Genomic DNA, 25,410 nt, shown 5'->3' with positions numbered 1-25,410 from the left:
CTTTGATTTGCACTTATTATGTTAGGATTCTTGTAGGGGACTGGGAGTGAGAACTTCTGGATTCTGTTCCCAGCTCAGTCTTTGACTCACTGGGTGACTTCAGACAGACTAGTTCTCCTTTCTGTGCTTTCAGCTTACCCAGCTGTAAAATGGGTACAATATTTCTCTGATCCAAGGACCATAAATGCTCTGCAGAAGTAAGTAGGCATCATAAACTCAAATGACTACAAACACATTGAAATTTGTGTATTCCCTTTTGGCCCAGATGAAGATTGTTTTGGAGTTTGCTTCTACAATTATGCTTCTTTGGCAGGACCAATTTAAATAAAACAGTTGGACAAACTAATAGGACAACATACCAACCCCCTGATTTTTATAAGTGACTGATTTTTCATTGACTGATTTAGTTTGAATGTGTAAATTCAATTTTTATTTCACTGCATTAACTGTCATAACATTGAATGAGCTGATAATTCCCCCTTATTGCTGAGCTACAAAAGTCTATTATTCTGAATTGAATTTTTATTGACTTTTCTCTGTGCTATGAATTTTTTTCTCTCCCCCTAACGTGGCAGAGTGGAAAAAAGAACAAGGAATGAACTGAAGCAGGTGGATTGGTTTAGCTGTCTGGTTTTATATATATATTATGCCAATCACTGTGGTATCTGATCATCTGCATAATGCATGCCTACCTCTCATAAGTAATATCAGATATTTTATAAATTTGGCAAGCATTGCGGACCATGTTCTTCCCCATTTCTGTTTGCTGTAATATACTGACCACAGTAGAGATGTGCACCTGAGAATGGTATTGCTTCATTGACCATTCCCTTTGATGTCTTTTCTTGCACTAGTGTTTTTGTGGGGGTGGGATAGACAGCACAAAAACACTTCCAGAAATTAGAGCATCAAAGATGGTAGGACCTTGAGCATAGTTCAGACAAGCAAAATGAATGGTCTCTGAATAGGATTCTGTACTATCTCCCCATAGATAGTGTTTTTAGGAGCTCACTTTGTCATGGACCTGTCTCAGGCTGTCTCTGATGAACAACTCAGTTGCTTAATTTAGAGCATGGATTTTTGACTCCGGGAATATCCCCTAGGGGACCACAGATGAGAACGTGCATATCTTATATTTGTGATAGTGCAGAGAGCACTAGTATTTCATTTCAGACCTGGCTCACAGTACTTGTTACACCAGTTCATGTGGCCTTCTGTTTCACTCAGAACCTGTGATTCTGAATCGTAAGTTTAAAGCAATATTGCAATTTATAGTTCTCTGAAATAGCAGGTAGCTATTTTTGTAGAGCAACTTGGAAGACAGAGAAAACAAAAAGATGGATCTTGCTCCCATTCTTCTGCTGATAAAAGCCCTTGTGGACACAGTTGTATTGTAATGGACACAGTTGTATTCTAAGTATTAATGGATAACTTTCTAAATAGGTAACCAATATTCTTTTTACAGTGCCCTACATGGGGGAAAAAACAACATTAAAAGGGAATCATAAATGTGATATTTGCATCTTTTTCCAGTGAGTGGCTGACTTGCTAAAAATAAATCTTAATGTATTTATAAAATGTATAAAAGTGTAACTGATTCAGGGCCTCTGCTGCTTAAGGGGGACATATTTCTTGCAGTTGTAAGCACTGGAGAAAATTAAATCAATAAATCCACATTGTGGAATTTGAGGCACTCTGTTTAAACAAAACGACTTTGTCTAACAAGCATCCTCACTTGGAGTACATGCTGTAAATAACCTTCCTTCTGTTCAGTCTCTCACATGCTTGCATGGCTGCAAGGACTGTCATCTATTACCGGGCAAATCCAGACTCTGGCACAGGGATCTCCATGGGTAAGGGGATTCTTTCCCAAGGCTGAACATCAGTGGTGGAACCACTTGGGGAGGCTGCTCCAGTCTAATCAAGTATCCTCTGCAGTGCTAGCATGGGAGAGGTTGGGAAGAAGGACTAGAGGATTTGTGCAATAGGAGATTTACCTGTCACCTGGGAATCTCCTTGGGGAAGAGGTGGAAAACTTTCCCAAGGGTGTGGAGAAGTGATGGATGCAACTCTACCCTAAGAGGGTAGCCTGTAGCCCTACAACACAGCTTGAATGGAGAAATTTTTCCAACAGTGAATCCGCTGGCCACATCTGCCTTTTTCCCCCAGCCAAACCTAAAGCATGACCATCGGCGGAGTCCCCACATATGTGGGCTCTGTGCCAGTGGTGTGCATTCCTCCATGAGTCCCACCTGCAGACCTTCCTTTTGCACAGTGGCGCTTTGCAGTTCCTCTTTGCATTTGTAGAAGTAAGATCAGGATTTGCCTTTGTGGAATTATATCCCAATATCCAAGGAGGACCAAAGGAGTATTGCATAAAATGGTTGTTAAAACACACATACGGGGATATAAAAATGCGGTGCAGAGGTACAGCACCATTTAAGTAATCAAAATATGATGTAAGTGGGACTTAAGTGATGCTTAGACCTTGTGCTGGCCCCACTGTACAGAGTGAATTTCATCCATTATGACTATCCTAATTTAAACTTTAGTGGAATCCTTCTGAGCAAGATTCAAGTTGCTTTTCTTTCCTTGTCATTCATATTTGGTTGGTTGTTGGAGGGAGGTTGTGTGGGTGTTTCTTTGTGCATTTGGGACTGGATGGGTTAATTGTGTACCTTCTTTCCTGTCCTCCCCCGCCCCCATATTTTCCTGGTGAGTCCCAATGCTTGAGCATAGCTATAGCCGGATCTAAACAAAATCCACAATGGCTTAAAACAGTTTTTAAAAACCTGCCAGTCCCCATAGAGTACCATTATTCTTCCTTCAGCCCTTTATTAATACTGTTTAAAGTTCTAACCCACTAAATTGTTGACCAGACAGTTTGTAATGGTGTCTATCTTGGGCATGTTGTCTAGTGCTGGGGGAAATTGTATAACTTGCTGCAGTGTCTGCACAGATTTCAGATTGCTAGTTACAGTACTGTGCCTCCTTTTTAATTGGGTATTTATTGCCAAGTTTCCAAAGAACCTTTGGACACAATGTTTTATAAGTAAATATTTTTGCATTAGCAAATCCAGTCACACATGAGGATAGTTAATGATGGAAGTTAATGGATAGAAAGCTGGCTAGATTGTTGGGCTCAACGGGTAGTGATCAATGGCTCCATGTCTAGTTGGCAGCCGGTATCAAGTGGAGTACCCCAAAGGTCGGTCCTCGGGCCGGTTTTGTTCAATATCTTCATTAATGATCTGGAGGATGGTGTGGATTGCACCCTCAGCAAGTTTGCAGATGACACTAAACTGGGAGGAGAGGTAGATACGCTGGAGGGTAGGGATAGGATACAGAGGGCCCTAGACAAATTAGAGGATTGGGCCAAAAGAAATCTGATGAGGTTCAACAAGGACAAGTGCAGAGTCCTGCACTTAGTCCAGAAGAATCCCACGCACCGCTACAGACTAGGGACCGAATGGCTAGGCAGCAGTTCTGCAGAAAAGGACCTAGGGGTTACAGTGGACGAGAAGCTGGATATGAGTCAACAGTGTGCCTTTGTTGCCAAGAAGGCCAATGGCATTTTGGGATGTATAAGTAGGGGCATTGCCAGCAGATCGAGGGACGTGATCGTTCCCCTCTATTCGACATTGGTGAGGCCTCATCTGGAGTACTGTGTCCAGTTTTGGGCCCCACACTCCAAGAAGGATGCGGAAAAATTGGAAAATGCCCAGCGGAGGGCAACAAAAATGATTAGGGGACTGGAACACATGACTTATGAGGAGGGACTGAGGGAACTGGGATTGTTTAGTCTGCGGAAGAGAAGAATGAGGGGGGATTTGATAGCTGCTTTCAACTACCTGAAAGGGGGTTCCAAAGAGCATGGATCTAGATTGTTCTCAGTGGTAGCAGATAACAGAACGAGGAGTAATGGTCTCAAGTTGCAGTGGGGGAGGTTTAGGTTGGATTATTAGGAAAAACTTTTTCACTAGGAAAAATTGGGGATCGGTCCTGCTTTGAGCAGAGGGTTGGACTAGATGACCTCCTGAGGTTCCTTCCAACCCTGATATTGTATGATTCTAGGAGGGTGGTGAAACACTGGAATGCGTTACCTAGGAAGGTAGTGGAATCTTCTTCCTTAGAAGTTATTAAGGTCAGGCTTGACAAAGCCCTGGCTGGGATGATTTAGTTGGGGATTGGTCCTGCTTTGAGCAGGGGGTTGGACTAGATGACCTCCTGAGGTCCCTTCCAACCCTGATATTCTATGATTCTAAGTTTTAATTAATCATATTGCCATAAAATACAGATCAGCTTCATTTGTTTTATTTTAAAATAATATCCTTTGACTTAGTTTTTTCCAGTGAATATTGATGTTTTTAAAGTTGTTTCAGTGTCACTACATAGCATTCCTGGAGATTATTCTCCACCTTTTGAAAGCCAGAATGGCTTGATTTGGCTTGGGGGGGATGCATACAAGGTGGGAGAAAAGAGGTTTTCTAATCCTGATTCACTTGTGTGGCCTTGGACAAGTCACTACTTTGTCTCTGTTTCCCCATGTGTAAAATAGGAATAAAAATATTTATACACCCACCTTCCAGAGAGGATATTAGTCATTGTTTGTCAAGTGCTTTGAACAAACATAGTGGTAGAAAATTACTAAGTCTTATTGTTAGTATCTTTCACAACATATATAAAATAAAACAGCATGAAGAATGGCTTTTAGAAAACCTCACATCCCAGCAGTTGAGCTTGACATTAGTTCAAATAAACTGTATTGGTGATATAACAACTGCATTTACCTCTTTTCAGATTTACGGAAAAACTTTGAGCAAGACCCACAAGGAAAGGAAGTTCCTATTGAAGGGATGATTGTTCTGCACTGTCGGCCACCAGAGGGAGTACCTGCAGCTGAGGTGAGAGAGGAGATGCTGGTTTTAACATCATTGTTATTAGCTAGTCTCTCTTGGACTGGATATATTTGGAGGGGAAGTGGGGAGTTATCAACTAAAGCCCGTTCTGGGTGTTTGTAAAAGTCCAGTGCCATTACAATATTCTACTCTAGGGTCTCTTAAAATGTTGTTGTTAAAGCCAGTTCTAATTCTACTTTTTATTGTCAATGAAGTTGTGCCTAAGTAGTAGAGTAACGGGGAGGCGAAGGCACCGATATCAGTAGAACTGGCTTTTTCACCCGTGAGAGTTCGAGGATGACTGGATCTAAATATTTGTTTTAGAGACTAAATATGAAAGACTGCATGACATTGAGGCATCAGTCTGCTCTTACCTGTCAAAGCAGAGAAACAGATGGTAGCCTCTGCTTTGAAATGGTGAAACGTGAGCATAAAGAATGGATGGAATATAATAACGACAATACTTAGCACTTTAGCATCCTCCACGTTCAAAGCACGGCACAAACACTGACCTGGCTGGACACTCAGCTATGTCCAGTAGTGCAGCTGGGTAAAACGCTCTGTTTGGTACTTCTGATTGTTTTACCTTTTTTTTTTTTTTTTTTACCCATTCTGAAGAATTTTGTTTTTAAAGCCTTTGTCTTGATGTTATTTAATGATTCCACCTTCAGAAGGAAGTGGCAGGTGATTTTTGAGGCTTCTAGGTTGTTGGCTTTTTTTTCAGGTGAAAACTGTAATTACTTAACAAAAACAAGTGCTTATCTGAACATTTCTCTTCCCTCCCCATCACTTAACCACCCACCTCCAAAAGAGCAGTTTGGAGTAGCACACGCAGTATGGGGGTCAAATAGTTAGCACCTCATGTGAATACTCCCCTTCTCTTAATCCCAGTCTGTTTTTATTTTAAAATATGCGAGGGGCCAAAATTTGTGTCTGATATAGGGGGGAAAAAGGTGACTCTAACAAGATTCACATGGAATAGCACTGTTCAATCTCACTGCTTTTATGCTGCTCCTCTTGCGTGTGTGCATCGTCCATTAGGGTGAAGCACTTGTCTTCATTCCTGTCTTCAAAATGCTTGGGACGCAGTAGATGCTCTACATATAAACTCTGGTGTCGCTCCATTGAGGTTAGTGGACTCGAACTAATGATGATTTTGGCCCTGTTGATGTTACTTTCTCTGCTTCTGGTACAGAGGAAGGCTTGTCTAATAGCCCATGTAAAGCAGTGGGCTAACTAAATGATGCCTAGTGAAATGCTTGGTGTAGCTATTTGGAGTGCTGTTGTATTATAGATGGAACCTCCCTTTCTGAATAGCAGGATGCTCGGCAGGGGTGGACAGCGGTCTCACAACTCCATGTATGATACATCAGTAAACGCGGCTATGTAACTCCTATGGGAATTACAATACTAGCTAGCTAGCTAGCTAATCCACCTTTGGGCTCAGAGCTAAAAATCTGGGGGCCTGCCCATGCTGTACTGTGCTGTATTTACTCTCAAAAATGCCAGAGCTGCATCTGTGATGCTGCTATTTAGCATCCTTTTGATAAACAGAGAAATTGGTATCAACTAGAAGTTGTTTGTCTCTCATCTCGGTTCAAATCACTATGGTATCTACTAACTGGCAGGACAAAAGAAGCAGGGAAAATAAACTGCAAAGAAAGAAAACACACAGTCTCTGCGTTAGATGGAAAGCAGGCTGGACAGATGCTGTCAAAAACCCAGGAAGAGTTAAGAAATTAGGCAAATCGGGATACAAATGAAAAGATATTGCAGGCTGGCTTAGAAATAAGGGTAAGGAGGAGGGGAATGTGTATCTACATACAGAGCTCTCATTTCTCTATCAAGAGAATTTCTGCTACTACATCCACCTCAATGGTATCTAATTTCACCCACTACTCAGTTTACTATATCACATCCTTGAGAGACTTGTTTTTTGCCGTTTATTCTCCATATACATCGGCTCCAGAGTGAGCAAAAAGTTTATACGTGAAAAATTATGCAAATTTCAGGCATTTTCTTTGGAAACAAAAGAAACAAATTTTAACCCACCAGGTAAATAAATGCTTTCCAACCCAGCGAGTATGGTATGCTGGACTGAACAATTATATCAGTTTGGCTATTTCCCGTTGCAGATAGCTAAACAGTCAAAGACCATTTTCACTGTTGGAGTTCAGTAATTTGAAAGAAAGGGGATAAGAAATAATGGTGATTCAGAGCCGACATGTGTTGAATTTTATTGAGGATTTGAGAATTATCAGCACTTTTCCATTTGAAAATAGATATCGAACCCTGGAAAGTGTGATAATGGTCAGTAATTGGTGATTCATTTCTATGCAATTGCTGCCTTTTAAAACAAACTGGGCCAAAGATGTCCCTGATGTAATTCCAATGGATTTTCACACTGTGCCATCTTTATTGTTAAAGCGTTAAAGATTAGACACACTAGCATGTTCTTTTTTGACTGTTCAACTTCATAGCAACGCTTCTGTTACCAATAGTGAATTCCCCCCTGAATAAAATGATTGCTCAGAATAGTAAATTTCTATAGTAACATTTAAAGGCTTGGATTAGCATATTTTAAAAAAAACCCTTGCCTTTTGAGGATGTACATCATATGAATCTTAGAGTGGGACAAGGCTTTAGATGTTATTGTCCCCGCCAGCAGTGTAGACTGGAGAGAAGAGAGTATATCTGCTTTGGGGCCATCTGGGAGTGCTGGGGTGAATCTTAGGAGAAGGGTTTAATCGTGTCATTCCAGTTATTCAGGTCATTTATTTGTATATTAGAATTTAATGCTGCTGGTCTTTATCAGTGTTGTACGTTTTTATTTTTTATTATGGCACTCAGAGTTTTTGTTATAGGCATTCTTTCCCTCCCCCCCCCCCCCATCCTTAAATAGAAATTGACAAGTTGAAGCCTTAAATCATAGAGATGTAGGCTGAAAGGGACTTTGAGATGGTTAGTCCATCCCACTGTGCTGAGGCAGTACTAAGTATACCTAGACCATCCCTGACTGGGGTTTGTCCAGCCTAGTCTTAAAAACCTTAAATGACTGGAGTTTCCAAATTGCCTTAGGTAACTTGTTCCACTGCTTAGCTATCCCAGTATTAAATCCAAATCTTAAAATGTAAAATCAGGGAAGGTTGTTGGGGCAGTTCAGGGTGGAGGCAGGAGTAACTGAATGACTTTGGTGTTCAGATGACCCCAGGTGTTCAAAACTCACAAATTAGGCTCCAAAAATCCACGAGATTGACTTAAAAATCAGGAGATTTAAAAGAAATAGAATTTGGGTTCTTTTTATTTGCCTTCCTGTTTTTGAGGCTTTATGATTCACATTTTGAAGTTTTTCTCCATAACCACGAAGAGTTAGGAATTTACATTTTTTTCCCTAATACAAGCTAAGATTCTCAAGTTATCTCATGATTTCGGACACTGAGGCTTTAAGAAAACACTAAATATAGTGAGACTCTCAATAAAATTGCAAGAGTTGGCAATATCACTATAAGTTCAGAGCCAGGCCATGCAGAATATTGACTATTACATGACTAATTTGCCTGGGTTTATACTTTTTATTTACCTTAAGCTTATGGGAATGGTACTAACTAAAGATAACCATTTCACCATTTGATACTCATCATTAGTTAGACAAAACCTATTTGTTGTTTTCAGAACAATTCATTATTCCAAACTGTGCTGCTTTATACTCCCCAATTAAATGGAAAATCTCTTTCATACAAAGTTAGGAATTATATCAGATGAAAAGCTGACAGTTTAATGGTTTTCCACACATTAAAATTGTACAGCTCTCAATAAACCTTGATTTACTGATGTTGATTGTAAAATGGTTATTGCTGTTAATAAAGCCTGTAAATCTTAACAGGTCATATTTGCTTTGGACAATAAAACTTCATATAAAGGCTCATTGTGTAAGGCTAATTCTATTCACATGAAGGTAAACAGCCTATTTAAAATAATTCAGTGCCTTTGGAAACTGGGTACCAAATTCAAACCAGCAGCAGATCATGGTCTGTGGCAATAGCCCTTGTGGCTGTAAACTCATTAGTTCTTTGGGGCAGAGACTGTCTCTTTTTTGGGGTCCTGGTCCACGACTGGGGCTTCTGGGCACTACAGAAATACAAACTATTATTATTATTTATTAATTCTCATGCATTAAGAAGGGTTAGGGCTGTTCAGCACTTGGATGGGAAGCTTTTAAGAAGCAGCCAAATCTTCCTGAATGGTGTCAGAGGTTCAGTACATTTATATGGTTTGCACCATGTTTTGGTGACAGTTTCCTGTTTCAGCACTGAGAGTTGGATTCAGAGAGGGGGAAATACCTATTAGATCCAATTTCAATAGCTCCTATTCAGTCAACCTTGATTCCAATTCCTGTGATTTTTATCTCCCAGTCAATGCAGGACTGTTCACCGAAATACAGTTTCTGAAGTTGGACTGAACATTTTCCAAGGTCTGGTGCATCCACTGCTTCCCTTGGGAGGCTATTATTTATTTATTTTGCAGGGATGCTGAGGGTCTCCGGTTGTAGACCAGGACCACACAATGTTAAGATGCTATAAAGACACCCAAAAAAGAGATGGTCCCTTCCCCCAAAGAGCTTACATTCCAAGTATGGACAGAAGACAATAGGTGGATAGAACAGGAAAAGCACAAAGATGGTTAGGCAGCTGTTGTGCTGTGCCTGCTGCTTTATGTGCCATGCAGTTTTGAGTATTTTGTAGGCAACATAGTACAGGAAGAGTTTTCAGAAGGGATTTGAAGGAGGAAGATGGGTTTGTGATTATTTCCTGATCAAGTGCATTCTCCCTGTCAGAAAGTCCTCTCTGCACCCATCATCAAGGTTCACTCTAATTTTCCCCTTTCTTAATTTCATCCTCTTACTGCCAGTTTGAATCCCCTTTTGCCACCCCTAAATATTTCCTCTCCATCCTTCATGTTTACACCCTTCAAATATTTGTAGTTTCCTTTTGGCATCTTAGCTGAGTTTAACATATAAGGGATGATTAAAAGAGCTAAATATGGCTTGGAAGCTGCAAAGAGCTCCTTGCAGAATGGGGCAAAAGGCTCATAAATTGATCCCTGCAGCCCGTTGGGGATTGTGCATCACTTTCCCTGGTAATGTGTAGTACTCAAAGCTCAATAAATAGAAGGGATTTCAGATGGGATTAATAAATAAATCAATAGCCAAGTCCTATATAAAGGCAGAGTTACCCATTAACAGAAGCCTAATTTTGAGCCTCTTTTCCATTAAAGCTGTTTATGTGAGGGAGAAGGCGGGGATTTTCAAAGGCGCACAACTCCCAGTAAAAGAGAGGCTTCCATTGGTGCTTCTGAAAAATCTCTCCCTTACTCTGCAAAGGATTTGGGGGATGCAGATTTTCAGAAGGACATTGTACCCAAGAACACACAGGATAGGTGATGTATTCAGAGGCTTGGGCAAGGCAGAGAAGAAGGTATGCACTTCTAATCTAATATGAATCTAATCTGTCCCAGCTAATATGAATGTGAGAGAAATGGCAAAGTTATTCCAAATAGTGGTAGCTGCAGGGGAGAAGACTCTTGGACCAACCAGTTGAATAGAGAAGAGACTAGTACTAGATCAGAAGGGGAGTGACGTGAAGATGTGTGTGTTGAAGTCAAAGAATGCGAGAAGGGTAATTTGTTAAGTGGAATCTGCAATGTGGGAGTCAGTAGGATTATTTTAGACTGGGAGGGCTGTGGTTGTATTACTATTGAATGTTTTATAAAGCTGTTATGTGTTAGGCTGAGCTCCTCTTGGGGAGCCTGTTACCTTTTATCCCATGCTGCAGAGGACCTGATAATTCCTTTGTAAACAGTTTAAGCTTTCGTGCAGATTGTGCATGAAAACTCATTCATTTGGGCTTAGGGGCTTTGAGTGGGATGATACTTTCCAGAATGTTACTGCAACGAGAAGGCTGTACATTACTGTAATCTGAGGTAGCTACAGCAGGGAGGACTAATGGAGAATGGACCTTACATCAGGGATCTGGCAGTGGTGACCTTTTCAATAATTAGTATTTGATTAGAATGTCTAACATTGTTACAGAAACCTAATGGACTCTGAAGAAAGGGAAGTATTGGATAAATAACTAGGATGTTAGAGACAGTAAGGATCTTTACCAGTATTTTTTTTCAAAATTCCTGTTGCCACAAAGTAACTATAAGTAGTCAATGGGCTACTAAGGTATTCAGAAAGCAGGTAGCCACAACAAATCTGTCCCAACTAAGCAAAGTTGGTATGTAAGTTTAAACAAAGTGTGTTTCATAGCAATTTTGTAATTTTCCAGGGTTTTTGATTAGGCCCTATGTAACAAGGTGAAGTTTGGACAAATTAGTAAGCATGCACAGGGAAGCAGTGACTCTGAAAAATAATTGGGAGTCATGATTAATCAGCTGGACATGAGTTTCCTGTGTGATACTGTGGCCAAAAGTGCCATCCTTGGATGTACAAACACCGAATATTGAGTAGGATGAGGAAGGTTATTTTGCTTATGTATTTGGCACTAGGGTGACTGTTACTGGAGTACTGTGCCCAGTTCCAGTGTCCACAATTTAAGAAGGTTGTGGAAAAGTTGGAGAGGATTCAGAGAAGATCCATGAGACTGATTAAACCATTGTTAAACCTGCCTCACTGAGAGAGACTCAAGGAGCTCAATTTATTTAGCTCGACTTATCAAAGAGAATGTGAAGGGGTGACTTGGTCCAGGTCCATAAATACCTATATGGGAACAGATATTTGAGAATGGAGGACTCTTCAACCTAGCAGACAAAGGTATAATACGATCCACTGGATTAAAGTTGAATCTAGACAAATTCAAACTGAAAATAAGGCACACATGTAAAAGTGAGGGTAATTAACCATTGGAACAACTTACCGAGGGTTGTGGTAAAGTCTCCATTAATGGCAATTTTAATCAAGACTGGATGTCTTTTTCTAAAAAAAAGATGCTCTAGTTCAAACAGGAATGAATCCAGGGAAGTTCTGTGGCCTGGTTTATGCAGCAGGTCAGACTAGTTAATCACAACGGTCCCTTTTAGCTTTATAATCTATGACAGACTTAGGCTTTTTATGTCATTAGAAATTCCACAGTTGCATGTATCATCATTTTTCTAATAGTATTATATATTGGTACAGACATCACTTCTTTTTTTTCAAGGAAACTTTATGGATCTGAACCCAAATAGAAAACAATGTAGAAAAGAGATTTCACTTCCATTTCCTATCATCATGCCAGTATTTGGCCAAATCCCCTATAAAAGGTTCTGATTATTCTGTTCCAGGAGGTGAAAATTCAGGACTATTATTTTTCTGATGAGCCAGCATGTCGTGTGGTTGAGCTAGTTCCCAGATAATCTATTGATCTCTTTATTTCTGTGACTGACTGATATAATCAAACCTCTGATCATGCAACACTCTTGAATAGAAAGCAAACGCTTTACAACTGGAATGAAATTTAAATCCAGTTCAGTTAATCATTTGAGCATGTCCATTGCCAGCAATATAAATCTTCATCTCTAGAATTATTTCTTCTGCAATGTAAAGGTTACAGCTAAGTGTGGAGGTGTTAAAAGTAAGCATTCTTGCCAGAAATGACCCAAACCACCACTTGTGTGGTCGCCTTCCCCAAAGGAAATGGAAAGCAGGGTTTCTCCATGACAGCAGTTGTCATGCTTCTGTAGGAAAAATCATGACAGATGCATGTGATGCTTTGGGAGATGTGGAGACGTTCTCTCCCTTTCATGATCCTTCCTTCTCCCTGCCCCATGCTGCTTGCAACCAAGTGATTATAATTAATGCTAGCTATTTGTTTGCCTATGTGAAAAATTAGTTAGTGGATCTCTGTGCATTTCCTAATGTTCTTATTTCCTCTGTGCATTTCCTTATGTTCTTATGTTCGCATTACTAAGTAGCACTGATTGGTAGCTTTAGCAGAGATGCCAAGTATTATGGGGTTATGAAAAGGCCAAAGAACATGTGGGTATCATGTCTAAACTGCCTTTCATCTTTAGAGAGAGTTCTCCCAGACCAGCTTTGAAATTGTTTAGGGGAAGCATGTATTTTTGCTGGTCATGCAACACCTCTTCCATGGATAAACAGGAGTGCAGTGTGTAAGGCTGTTGGAGAAAGGTGCCAGATTAAGTATACTTCAAATGTTAATATCCAAGAGGAGGAGCTGGGAGAACACAGTTCAAAAGATTTGGAATATGTGTTTTGCTTGTATCGAATTAATTTACAAATAAAAGAAGCTAATGTAGCATTGTCAATGCTCTGTGTGTTCACACAGTTTAGTTTTAGTAAATAGTCTTTAAGCTGAATTACACATTAGTAAAAGCAAATAATCAGGTAAGCCTGCAAATAAGGAACTGCAGTACTATAATTCAGCTTTAACGTTGCACAGGGATGAATCAAGAGCTCCAAATCCTGCTGAGGCAGCATTGATTTTAATGTTGCTTCAAAATGCACTATACTACCCTGTCCTGATTCATTTCAGTTGCCAGTGTCAGGTAGGACTTAAATAAAAATTATATAAAGGAGCATCTCTTTAAATATGTGATTTCTTCCCAAGAACTCAATTGCGAACTACATGGAATGAAAGTAGTCCTTTGCATATGAGATGCAATGGACTGTGCCTGTTATTAATAGTACTAAAAACCTCATGCAGCAACAGGTGGTAAGAAAACTGAATAACTTGTGTATTACCCCATTGCCTTCTCATTTTAGATAGGTTAGATGGCCCCAGGAGAATATAAAGACATTTTAAATTCTTCAGCAGTAGAGATGGGTGTTTACCGTCACCATATGCCTCTGCCTATAGATGTGACAAGAAAAGCCCACGCACCATCTGTCCAGGAGCAACTTAGCTCTGTTCCTAGAATGTACTGTCTTTGGAAAGGGCTTACATGTGCTTCCAGGAATTACATTTCCTCAACTTCCAGCACGTTCAGCATTCGGCGCACATTCCATCTTCCCAGTTGGGCATATGGCTGTGTCCCCATTATTCGGATAAGGTGAGGTAAACTCTGTGCCCCTTTCTTTGGGAGGTAGCTGGATTTATGTGGGCATTCTTGGTGCATTGCCACTGCATTAGGAGAATTAAAACAAAATAAAATAAATCCTCTTCGCATGTACTGGCACAGCAAGTAAAATGGAGCTGGTGAGCAGCTGCGCTGCAGGCATCAGCACCCAACCCAAATCGATGCAGTTTTTATGAGAGTTGAATGGTGGATTATTATTTTTTTATGTGTCAGTCTGAACATCTGATAATCCTTTGCGGTGGCAAATGTTGATTTAAACATAACAGTCTCTCTGCTGGCACGAGCATGGCGGGACTAGAGCCATTCCTTTCACTGTTGATTCTGAATTGGCCCATGGAAAACTCAGTTCTGGCTCCCAATCCCCACAATAGATTCTCCCCATAGATATGCTTAGGAATTGTGAGCAATAGGGGCCTCATTTAGGTTGGAGTCCCTGCAATATTGCAATTGTTGTACACTGTGGGAGCAAACCCAACACTCTAATGGTGGTGCTATTAGGCTGCCAGGTTGGGCTCAATTAACTCTGTGGTTCTGATTCTCCTCTCACGTATACTGTTAAACCCCACTGATGTCAGTGGAGCTACTCTTGATTTACCCTGGTGTGCTGTGAGGGGGAAATGAGGCTCAGTTCTCTCCCTTGAGCCGCAGGACCGATAACTTAGTTTTCCAGAGCAACATCTTTATCCTTGCCAGTATTTCATCATTCAGACCTGTCCACTCACTACACAGCTATCAGTGCTTGCAGACGGCTCGCCACAGCTGTGTCTTTGTGATGTAGGCTGCAGATACCCAGAGAGGGGAAGAACTTCTCTCTGCTCCAGTGACATTTCAAACACTCCGTGTGACAGTGACGCAAACTGTCTGCTCCATGAGAAGTAAAATGACACGAAGTTGTCTCACCCAATGGTCTGACTAGTCTCTGTCCTACTGCTGCTACAGCTGACCTTGCTACCGTTGGCCTGATGTATTATGAGAACCAGTAGGGAAACTTCTCCAGTGCCAGTGCATGAATACAAGTTCAAGGTATAGAGAGAGTGCGCGTGTGTGACACCTTCCTGATAGCAAGGTGTGCATTAGAACCAATGCCATGAACATCCTGAGCCTGGTGAAGGTGAAAGTAGGCAACCCTGACCTGCTAACACAGAAGGTTGTCAGCTTCTATTGGTAAGAGATCCTATGAGGCACCAAACGGATTGTTAAAACACAAATTCAGCCCCTTTTTGTCTCGAAGCCCGTGTGGTTTCTGAAATGGAGCCTGCCATGGAGTTAACTTAAAGGATAGCTTCAAAGGGATGAGCAGAAGTAGCAGATTGAAGCATCCTGTAGGCAAAGTTGGATCGCTTCTTCACTTACAGTCAATCAGTGTAAAGAAAACAGAGCTCGCCAGCGAAGTGGCGGACTGATTTTTAATCCGGCTCTGTTTGGCTTTGGAAGCCCTGAATGGCATAGGCCATGGCTATATTCAAGGAATCCTGCTTGAGTCCTTCCCTGCAGGGGTATCTTTGCTGTCACACTAGTTGCCCATCCAGGAGTTCTACCCTGGTTGCACCTTGAGAGTGGAAGTGCTTGCATTCTAGGGTCTGGAACACCACCTCTCGCACTCGCCCCTTGGATATCCTTATCAGTCCATCCCTAAAAAGTAACAAATATGCTTGTGTTCATGTCTGCCAGCCCCTGCATAAGACTGTCCTTGGCGTCTGTTTAAACTGTGTCATGAGCTTATTCACGTTTTTATACTTCTTTTTGTTTTTAAAGAGGTTTTAACTGTAGTGTATTATTGTGCGTGTGCTTGGCTGTGTGTGTTGCATTTTATACGCTTATTATTAATTATTACTTCCTTGCATTAATGGTGGACAAGTCCCTTGCACTGTTCACACTGTGCGCCGTTTGCATTAACTTGAGCTGACCTTTAGATTATGCCACTTGCCTAGTCTGAGCTATGTTTTCCATCATTTACTGGGGGCAAGCTAAAAAAATGTACAACCTTGCATGAAAGACACGCTGTTTTCAATATTAGCCAAGGCCCTGAGTCCATGAGAAGGGAAATGTGGCCGTGGCTCCACACTTGTCTCTGGCACATGAAATACAGTTCAGGCTGAAATAGGTGCTCACTATCTGGAAAACAGAAGTCGGCAATAACTATCCTAATTTATTGTCCTGTAAGTTTTCTACTCTTTTCAGAAGAACGGTTTACTGGAGTGATGCTGCTATCCATGCACAGGGAATCCGGTTTATGTGCATGTCTGTTTGAAAACAGGTCGTCTGGCTGTAATCTAGTTTGACTGCTCACTGACTATTTCTGAATTCTTTGTTTTGACAAAACCCTTTATCCGAGAAGCACCATGTCAGATTATGCTGCGTCCCTCATGCTGAGCCTGCTACTTCTAGGTCAGTTGTAAAATGTTGTGCGAAATATATCCCGGCATTCAGCAAGGACAGGGCTGGCGCTCCACATCCTTTCAGCTAATTCAAATGAACACAAGATACAGAAAGATTATAGGGGCTAGGCAATGATGGCAGATATAAAGTATTCCAAAGACTGCACGATACAGAAAAGTCCAAGACCTCTGTGAAGACACATAGGCCACCATGCTAGTAATAAACAGCCAGTCGGACCTAGAAAGAACCCTTTCAAAATAAGGTGACCATTTATTATCAGACAGCTGTCTATAACTAGCTTAGACAGCTAGAAAGCTACTGAGTAAAAAAAAAAAAAAAAAAAGGTAATAGAAGGGTGCCCGCAGCTGAAAACATCCATCATGTAGGCACGAAGCCTTACATGTTTGTTGTCTACCAGCCCAGGCCCATTTTGGGCACTAAGGGGTAACCCATCCTCTAGAAAAATGTCGTTGGTACCACACATTAGGAATATATCTGGTGGTCATCATCAGGATGGATGTAGATGCTGGAGGAGGTGTAGTTTTTCTATATAACAGCATGTTTAAACATTATCAGGCATCCAATCTGAAAAAAATCATAAAATCACAAAAAAGAGCCAGAACTTGTAGAAATATAGTCGAATTTTGACAAAAATGGGAAGAAAGCTTCTAAATATAATTGATAAAATTCAGCCATTAGCTCAAAATAGTACTGTTTTGGAAAGTTTGAGAAATATTTAGCCCCAGGTGATATATTTTATGCATTTTCCTTTACTTTTTTGCCTTCAGTTAAAGCTAAAGTATCTAGTCACATGGCAGTAGGAGCTTGTTTGTACCATGTAATACATCAAGATTTTTGTCATCATTTGTAGAGTGGACTGATGTGAGAACAGATGTCAGTCTGCTATTTTTATGAAGTTATGCAGATAAGATCCCTACCCCCAAATTATAAAATATATATTTTTTGATGTTTTCTCCTTGGCTGGCGACATAAGTCTAACACACATATGGTACAACTGGGATTATCTTCTTACTATCTCTGAATACAATGACAATACATGTAAACTACTTATATATCAGGAATAATAGTAGCAGAAGGGCTGTATACTGTCTTGTATGACTGTATTATGTGAATAACCCCTATATGTAACTATCAGCTACTAAATGTTTAATGCAACGCCCCTTCAAGCTATATTTACTCACAAAAATAGTCATTTGCAGATAGTTGAAACATTTTTACTCCCCCTCATAATCTGTGTCTGATGTGTTCAATACTCTGTTGCTCGGCTAATCACTGTCACAGTTGCATGCATCAGCACACACCAAAACTTCTGTGTGGCATTTGCACCTCCTTGTTGCACAAGTGCGCTCACACTACACAAGGGGGAAAAGGCTTCTGGAGCTGGTACCAGCACCATCGTTTAGGAAGAAGACACATGAAGATACTGAACTGTTGCATGATTCCATGTGCGTGACTGATAATTTACAGATTTCAGACGCTGCCTGAAAGAGGCTATTGTTGGTGGCAGTTTCTCACTTGTTCTGTTCTTCTTTGCAACCAAATTGTAACACACGATATCCAGAGACCCTTGCTGCTTACCACTGTAAAATAATGATACTAATGGGCTGCTGACTTGGGAGAAAAAGCTGAAGTGGGTTGGACTGAAGCTACCTGCCTTCAAATCTTGCTACTGGTACTGAGCCAGGACTACTTGATTCAGCTACTGCTTGGTCCTTCATTAACGTTTTAGTTAGATCAGGTCTGTCCATCCCATGAGTTCAAAATAAAGGTCCTAATTCATAAAGCTATCAACAGCCAGAGACGGAGGTACCTCTTGGACTGTTGGATTACCTTTGATGCGTGACCATGTCTGAGTGTTTCTGCTCTTTGCTCTTAAAACTGCTCAGAGTGTACGTAAGGGGAACAGTCTCTTATAAATGACAACATGCAATTAGGTTACTGACACACCACAGCTGATCTTTCAAGCTTGTTTTTGGGATAGAAAGAAATCACTTTTCTTTTGCACAGAGCTGGGGGGGGGGCGCGGGGGGAATAAGCAGTATGCACACATCACATATGTGACTAGCCTTCCCCTGATCTGACCAACCCGCAATTCCAAAACCCCACAATCAAAATATTATTAAGACTTTCCCTTTGGTTCTACAAGGTGGGGCTGTTGGGAGCAAGACATGGGATTCCAACAGGTACAAAAGACACACAGAGGCTACACTAGACTGAGTCAGAATGGCTTGGAAATTTTTATGAGAGGTGCAAAGGCTTTGGGTACTATTTGTGGTGCAAATTTGGGGTCATGGTCAAGCGGCTCCTGAGATACAGCTCCCTTCCCCTCCGGGCAAATAACCTGTGTTTTAATTTTTAAGTGGTCTAAAAAGCAAAGGCAGAGCCAGGATGCTTTAAAAACTGGTATGCCAGCTGAAGCCCCAAAATACCAGTTGGGGTACAATTTGGGGGGCCATTTGATAACAAGATCCTCCCCTGTCCCCTAACCTGTTTTTATAATAGGACCAACTACCCAGGGAAATCCAGCAGATTTTTAGTTGAAGGGACAGGCAGCGGAGCTGCAGCACTGAGCTGAGAATGAATGTGCTCAGTATGGGCCACAGGCCCACAATGCAGAATTCAGGGGAGCTGAGAACAGGTACGTTCAGTCTGCAACATAGGCACACAAAGGGCCCTAGATACCTAAATTCCAGATTTAGTCAACACTGGGATTTGCAACCTCTCCTGCTCAGCTGCCACCCACTCCTTTAGCCCCATAAACTCACTTGGCATCTAAGTTTTTGCTCTAAACGTTCCCTAGCTGCCTATGTTCTTCTTCGAGAGATGTCCCTGTGGGTGCTCCACTCCAGGTGTTGATGCTCCCCCGCGCCTTCACTCGGAGATTTTTCCAGCAATACTCGCACAGGCCTTGCACACGCGGTGCCTGCCTCACGTGCCGAAATAACGCGCTTCTCCGTTCCTTCTCTACCGTCCCTGGCGTGAGACAGAGCTCAGCAGTCTTGCTCAATTATTTCTCGCTTTAGATAGTTAGTTGTTTTATACAGTTTATCTAGTTTTTTTAGTCAAATAAGTTTTATTTCCCCCTTCTTCTCTTAAAAAAAAATTCTTCTCAGTTTTTACTCTGTCAGACAGACAGTTTATACTATGCTTGGGTCGCCAGGTTTTAAGAGATGCACCTATCCATCTACCAACCCTCTTTCCTAAACCGCATGTGAACATGTTCAAAGCACCAGTGCAGACACTCGACGTGCAGAGCGTTGTCCTTTTATTTGGATAGGACTAAGCCCTTTAGGACTTCCCCGAAACTTTTCATTTCAATCACAGGACGATCCAGATGCAAATCCATCTCTATCCAGAAAATATCCAATTGGATAGCAGACTGCATCCGTCTGTGCTACCAGCTTAAGAAGATGAATCCTCCAACTTCTGTTAGAGCACATCCACCAGATCTGTGTCAACGTCTGTGGCATTCTTATGTAACAATCCCCTCACAGATATTTGCAAAGCCGCCACCTGGGCTTTCAGAGTAGCAGCCGTGTTAGTCTGTATTCGCAAAAAGAAAAGGAGTACTTGTGGCACCTTAGAGACTAACCAATTTATTTGAGCACCTGGGCTTTGGAGCATATCTTTGCTAAACATTATGCCCTTACTCAGGGACCCCTGACCGACATTTGAATGGGCTGAGCTGTGCTGTCTAAAGCTTTCTTACCAGATCCAAAGTCGCTACTTCCTGAAGAAATACTGCTTTTCAGTGACCTGGAGTGGAGCACCCACAGGGACATCTCTCTCTCAAAGACGAAGTTACTCACCTGTGCAGTAACTTATGTTCTTTGAGATGAGTGTCCCTATGGGTGCTCCATTACCCACCTTCCTCCCCTCTACTTTGGAGTTTGGAGCGGTTTCTGTTGTCGAGAAGGAACTGAGGAGCCCGGGCTGTGCATGCGGATTATTGAGGTACATTCGGCGCGTGAGGCGGGTACCGCACATGCGCGGCTCGTGCAAGTACTGCTGTGAAAATCTCCAAGCGAAGGCGCTGGGGCGCACCAACACCTGGAATGGAGCACCCACAGGGACACTCATCTCAAAGAATGTCAGTTACTGCACAGATGAGTAACCTCCTCTTTCTACCCTGAGCATGTGTCCTGCTACCTCATTCTAGGCACCAGAGGCCAAGCTCATGGCTAAGCCCCTGCATGGTTCTCCAATTGAGAACAAAGAGGCATTGCTCTGCCCATCTTCCCTGTTGGGCTCAATCTGGTAGGCAGGCTCAGAGGCCACCTAACTCCAATCAAAGCGGTCTGGGAGGAAATAATGCTCAGCTCAAGGTTAGGGTACTCAGCCAGGGTATGGGACAGCATGGATCAGTTTCCACTCTCTACCTCCTTGAGGAAAAGGGATTTGAACAGGGATCTGCCACCTCTCAGGTGGGTGTGCTGAAAGAAGGAGCAGGTCTCCTTCATAACAGGATTAGGGTACTCAGTTGGGATGTGGCCCAAATAATAATTAATTCGAGTGGAACAGCTTTAACAGGCAAGACTGAAGGAGCCCCCTCCATTGCTATCTCCCATATTCCAATCATTAGGGCCCTCGGTGGGCGATAGGAGATCCCTCTTCAAATTCCTTTGCCTCAGGCAGAGGGGGAAATTGAAGCAGGGTACCCCTACATCACAGACCCTCCCTTATTATACACCACAGACTAGAGCACACACCCTGGCTGTAGGAGATGCCTGTTCAAAGTCCTTTATCAAGAGCAGAGGCGGGATTTGAATCCGCAGCTGCCGTAACCTCGACAAGCTGTCTGTTAAATGATAGAGCTGAGAATGGGCATGCATTGCGAATGCCGCAAGCACGGAGATCAGGGTGGGGAATGCAGAACAGACACCCTCAGCACCGGCCACAGCCTTACACCCAGCCCCAGTGTGGCAAATTGCGGACAGGCAGTCTCAATGTCTGCCCTAGACACAGAGCCCTGACGCTGCAGCTGGGGTGTTCAAATGGGGGTGTGAGAGAAGCATTCTGGAACTCCCATTTCCCCCACACTCCTGCTCTCTGGGCGTGGGGAGAAGAGCTCTAAACTCCTTTTCCATTCATTTCAGTGGGCGCTCAGCTGCTGTCTTCAGCCATCTCTTTTTTCCCCATGCCACTGAAAGCTGAAGTACAGTCACGTCCATTGACAGCATGAATGTTTGGCAGTATAAAGCACATGTCTGTTCTCAGCTCCCCAGCCACTCTATGCCTGGGAATCAACCTCTTCTTTTGGCCAGCTCCAGTTTTGAAATAGAATTCATCTACCCCAAGAAGAGGGCAATATCTTGGACTCAGAAATTTTATCTTTGTGCCCAAGTTCCATATTAGCGCCCTGTTTACCCTGAGTGTTTGCATGAGCGACTTACAAGAACATGTGCAAATCAGTTTCCTCATGATCTGCCTCAAGGTCTGGTATTGCAAAATAGTTGCCAGGCACTTCTTTCACTGCAAGGGCAATGTCATGAAACCCACCAGCAAGGTGCACTTCAACCAGGTGACAATCTCTGTTCACCCTTTACGATCAAAGACTAAATCTAACTTTGGAAACTGGTATCATCTTCAAGCGTTGCTTTGATAATAGTGTTATTGCAGTGGGGTTCCAAACTTCTTTCATTTGGACATTCTCCAGGAAGGTTCTCTCGCTGTTTTGATTGATTTGTCATTTGCATAATTGTCACCAACAAAAGCAGAATATTGACATTGTAGTCCAAGTATAATGTTCAGCAGCTGATCATACAGCTCCCCAAAAGTTTTCCACTTGGCAATGTCAGTGCACGCCATCTGCAGAAGCATCATGAGGTCAATAATAGCTAATGTTGGCTCATCGGATGCTGGTAGCTCAATCACTGACAGATTTTTCTCTAGCCAAGACAGTGTGTTGCTCTTTTGGGTCTGTCTTAGAGAGTCATCCAAGTTGAAGAGGAAAAGTGGGACTGGTGCCAGCACATGCTTCATCAAACCCTGGATAGCAATGTCTCTGGACTGGGTAATAACTGTCAGCTTGCTGACTATCTGACGATTAATAGTTATTACTTGTGCTGTCTGCTTCTTTTTTTTGTTCGATAGTATTGTTAAAATTACTAAATTGTTTGAGATTATGCCGTTTATGGAATCTGGTTACAAGCTGCTTCATTTCTTGTGCGCCATTCTGTCTTATCATGCACAAACTTCCTGCAGTTTCAGGTGGGGCCACAGTAGACGTTGCAATGTTCACAAGTGGCTCTCTGTTGTCTGGGATTGTTCCAGGTTTAATGCTAAAAGGATTTCGCATTTTTTTTTCAGTCACAACTTCTATACTATATTGGACAAAAGTTTTGTCTTCAGCCATGTCCTTGGTGGTAGCCTCTTTGTGGAGATCTGTTGCTGAGATCACATTTGTTTCGTCATATCTGTTACAGCTGCCTTAAAATGTAGTACTCGGTCAGAGCCTTATCTTTGTGCAAAGATGCTGATGCTTCCCACGGTCTGTCAGGCACCATAGCTCTTAATCCCAGAGTTGCTGAAGAGGAGCTTTACTCTTTGCATCACCATGTTACAAGGTCAGAGAGGGGAACTGCAGATGATACCCCACAAAAAAGAGGCTGCATTCTCTGACTCAGCAAGATTAGCTGACTAGCAGTCAGCTGCTGTTTGGTCACTTTCTAAGATAAAGCTTTCTCTTCCTGCTACACCCCTTGTCTGAGCCACAGTTGCAAGGTCTGCCACTGACTAGACTCCTAAGATCAAGCTCATACCTCCTTGCCTGGTTCACACTCCTTGTTTCCATTACCTTGCCTTGTTCCTGCTCCTTCAACCTGATGCTTGGCATGACTTCTGGCTCCGACTCTGGGTTGACCCTGGCATGGCTTCTAGCTCTGACTGACTCTAGCTGTGACCATGGGTGTGACTCCTGACCAGGCCTGTTCTCTGGGTTTCGCCCATTAGGTCAGACTGCCCATGTACAGACCCTGATGCAGTCCTTGTTGAGAGATTGCTCGATAGTCAGGTCGTGCCATACACCAGGGTCTGGCAGTCTGGTATGCTGCTCCCTAATTATCAAGTAGGGTATATTTGGCTTCTCCTCCTCCAGAAGTCTGGATTCTATTATAGTTACACAACCCCATCTAGCATAATTCACATGACCCCACTAGAAGGTAAGTGGAATCATCTCTGCAAATGTCAAAAGGTCCATGGACTTGTTATTGTCTCTCTTTGCTGCTTTGAAATCCATCAGTAGTTGGGAGAAATCGTTATATAGTTTTCCCAGAACAGAAAAGTATATGAATAGTTGTTGTTTTTTCCTTAGGTAATGTAAGTGTCCCTGAGCTGGCAGAGCAATTAGGTACTGTTCATTAAGTCTACCAGATCAATCTGTGCTTCTGCTCTTTTCTCTGTGTACCTTCCCCACATCTTCAAATGCTTCAGTGCACATTGGAGCTTTCTCCAAGATGTTTCTTCTGATCTTCTGGGAGAATGTAATTGTTCATGGAATCACCAAGTGCCACCCATTTCAAGCAATTCATTTCCTCATTCACAAGTTTGTGGATTCTAATATCCCAGTTATGTGCTTTCCCTCTTACAGCATGGCTGATGACTGAAGCAGTGTAGATGTTGGTTAAAATATTTTAAAGATGTTCCTTAAAATATTTCATCATGGTGCATGCAGTATTTGTCAGTTGCTGGTGCGGGACAATAGCCAATGTTCATAGAATAGCAGACACATATTTCTCAAATCAGTCCATTTTACAAATAATGACAAATATTTCGATGTACCATATATGGTACAAACAAGCTCATACTGTCATGTGACTACAGACTTTTGCTTTAACCAAACCCAAAAAAAGACAGGAGAATGCATAATATATCATACCTGAGGCTAAATATTTCTCAAACTTTCCAAAACAGTACTATTTTGAGTAAATAGTTACATTATCAATTGTATTTAGAAGCTTTCTGCCAATTTTGGTCAAAATTAGCCTATCTTCGGGTTATGTCCCTTTTTGTGACTTTTATGATTTTTTCAAATTGGATGCTTGATGATGTTTATCCATTACATGATATAGAAAAAGTGCACCACTACAAGCATGTACATTCATGCTGGTGATGACTACCAGATATATGCCTAATGCATGGAAGCAAAGAATTTTTTCTTGCCAATTGGTTACCCTAACTCCATTAATAAGATGCCTTTTAAAATCTTGCTTGTAGACTATTAAGAGTGAGAAGGAAAACAAATTCCAGGTTTAATGTGTTCATAGAATCATAGACTCTGGGTTAGAAGGGACAGCAACTGTCATCTAGTCTAATCCCCTGCCAAGATGCAGGATTTGTTGTGTCTAAACCATCCAAAACAAATGGCTATCCAGCTCCTTTTGAAAACCTCCCGTGAAGCAGATTCCACTACCTCCCTAGTCAGTCTGTTCCATTGTCCTACTGTTCTTAGGGTTATGAAGTTTTTACTGAAATTTAATCTAAATCTACTATGCTGTAGTTTGAACCCATTGCCTCTTGTCCAGCCATCTGTGGCAGGAGAGAACAACTTTTCTCCATCTTTTTAATGGCAGCCTTTCAAGTATTTGAAGACCACTATCATACCCCCCTTCAGTCTTATGTTGTAGTCCCATTCTATAGTTGACCCATAGAGACTACTTGCCTGCTACTGCTCGCAGCTAATGAATGTTGTAAAGATCTGTGCTTTGATGAGAGTGTTCTGGGTTCCATCCCCACTGACAACCCAAACAGAGAGGTGCTATGTTATTAATGCTCCAGATGATATTACAGTAGAACCTTAGAGTTGCAAACACCAGAGTTACAAACTGACCAGTCAACCACACACCTGATTTGGAAGCAGAAGTGCACAATCAGGCACCAGCAGCAGACCAAAAAAAAAAAAGTATAGTGCAGTACTTTGTTAAATGTAAACTACTAAAGAAAAATGGAAAGTTTAATAAAAAAAGATTTGACAAGATAAGAAAACTGTTTTTGTTTGTTTCATTGAAATCAAGATGGTTAAAAGCAGCATTTTTCT

General features: G+C 41.9%; 1 protein-coding gene across 4 annotated transcripts in view; it reads left to right on the top strand.

The window, feature by feature from the left end:
* Window positions 1-25,410, top strand: part of UNC5D (unc-5 netrin receptor D) — a 289,819-nt gene that overhangs the window by 153,268 nt on the left and 111,141 nt on the right. For all 4 annotated transcript variants that reach the window (XM_074940275.1, XM_074940272.1, XM_074940271.1 and 1 more), the window contains one exon: window positions 4,801-4,904. In XM_074940275.1, coding sequence (XP_074796376.1) covers window positions 4,801-4,904 — 104 coding nt within the window. The remainder of the gene's footprint in view (window positions 1-4,800; window positions 4,905-25,410) is intronic.

The sequence above is a fragment of the Natator depressus genome, chromosome 26 (assembly GCF_965152275.1).
Source record: "Natator depressus isolate rNatDep1 chromosome 26, rNatDep2.hap1, whole genome shotgun sequence".
Classification (NCBI taxonomy): Eukaryota; Metazoa; Chordata; order Testudines; family Cheloniidae; genus Natator; species Natator depressus.
This window is presented reverse-complemented; position numbering and strand designations above follow the sequence as displayed.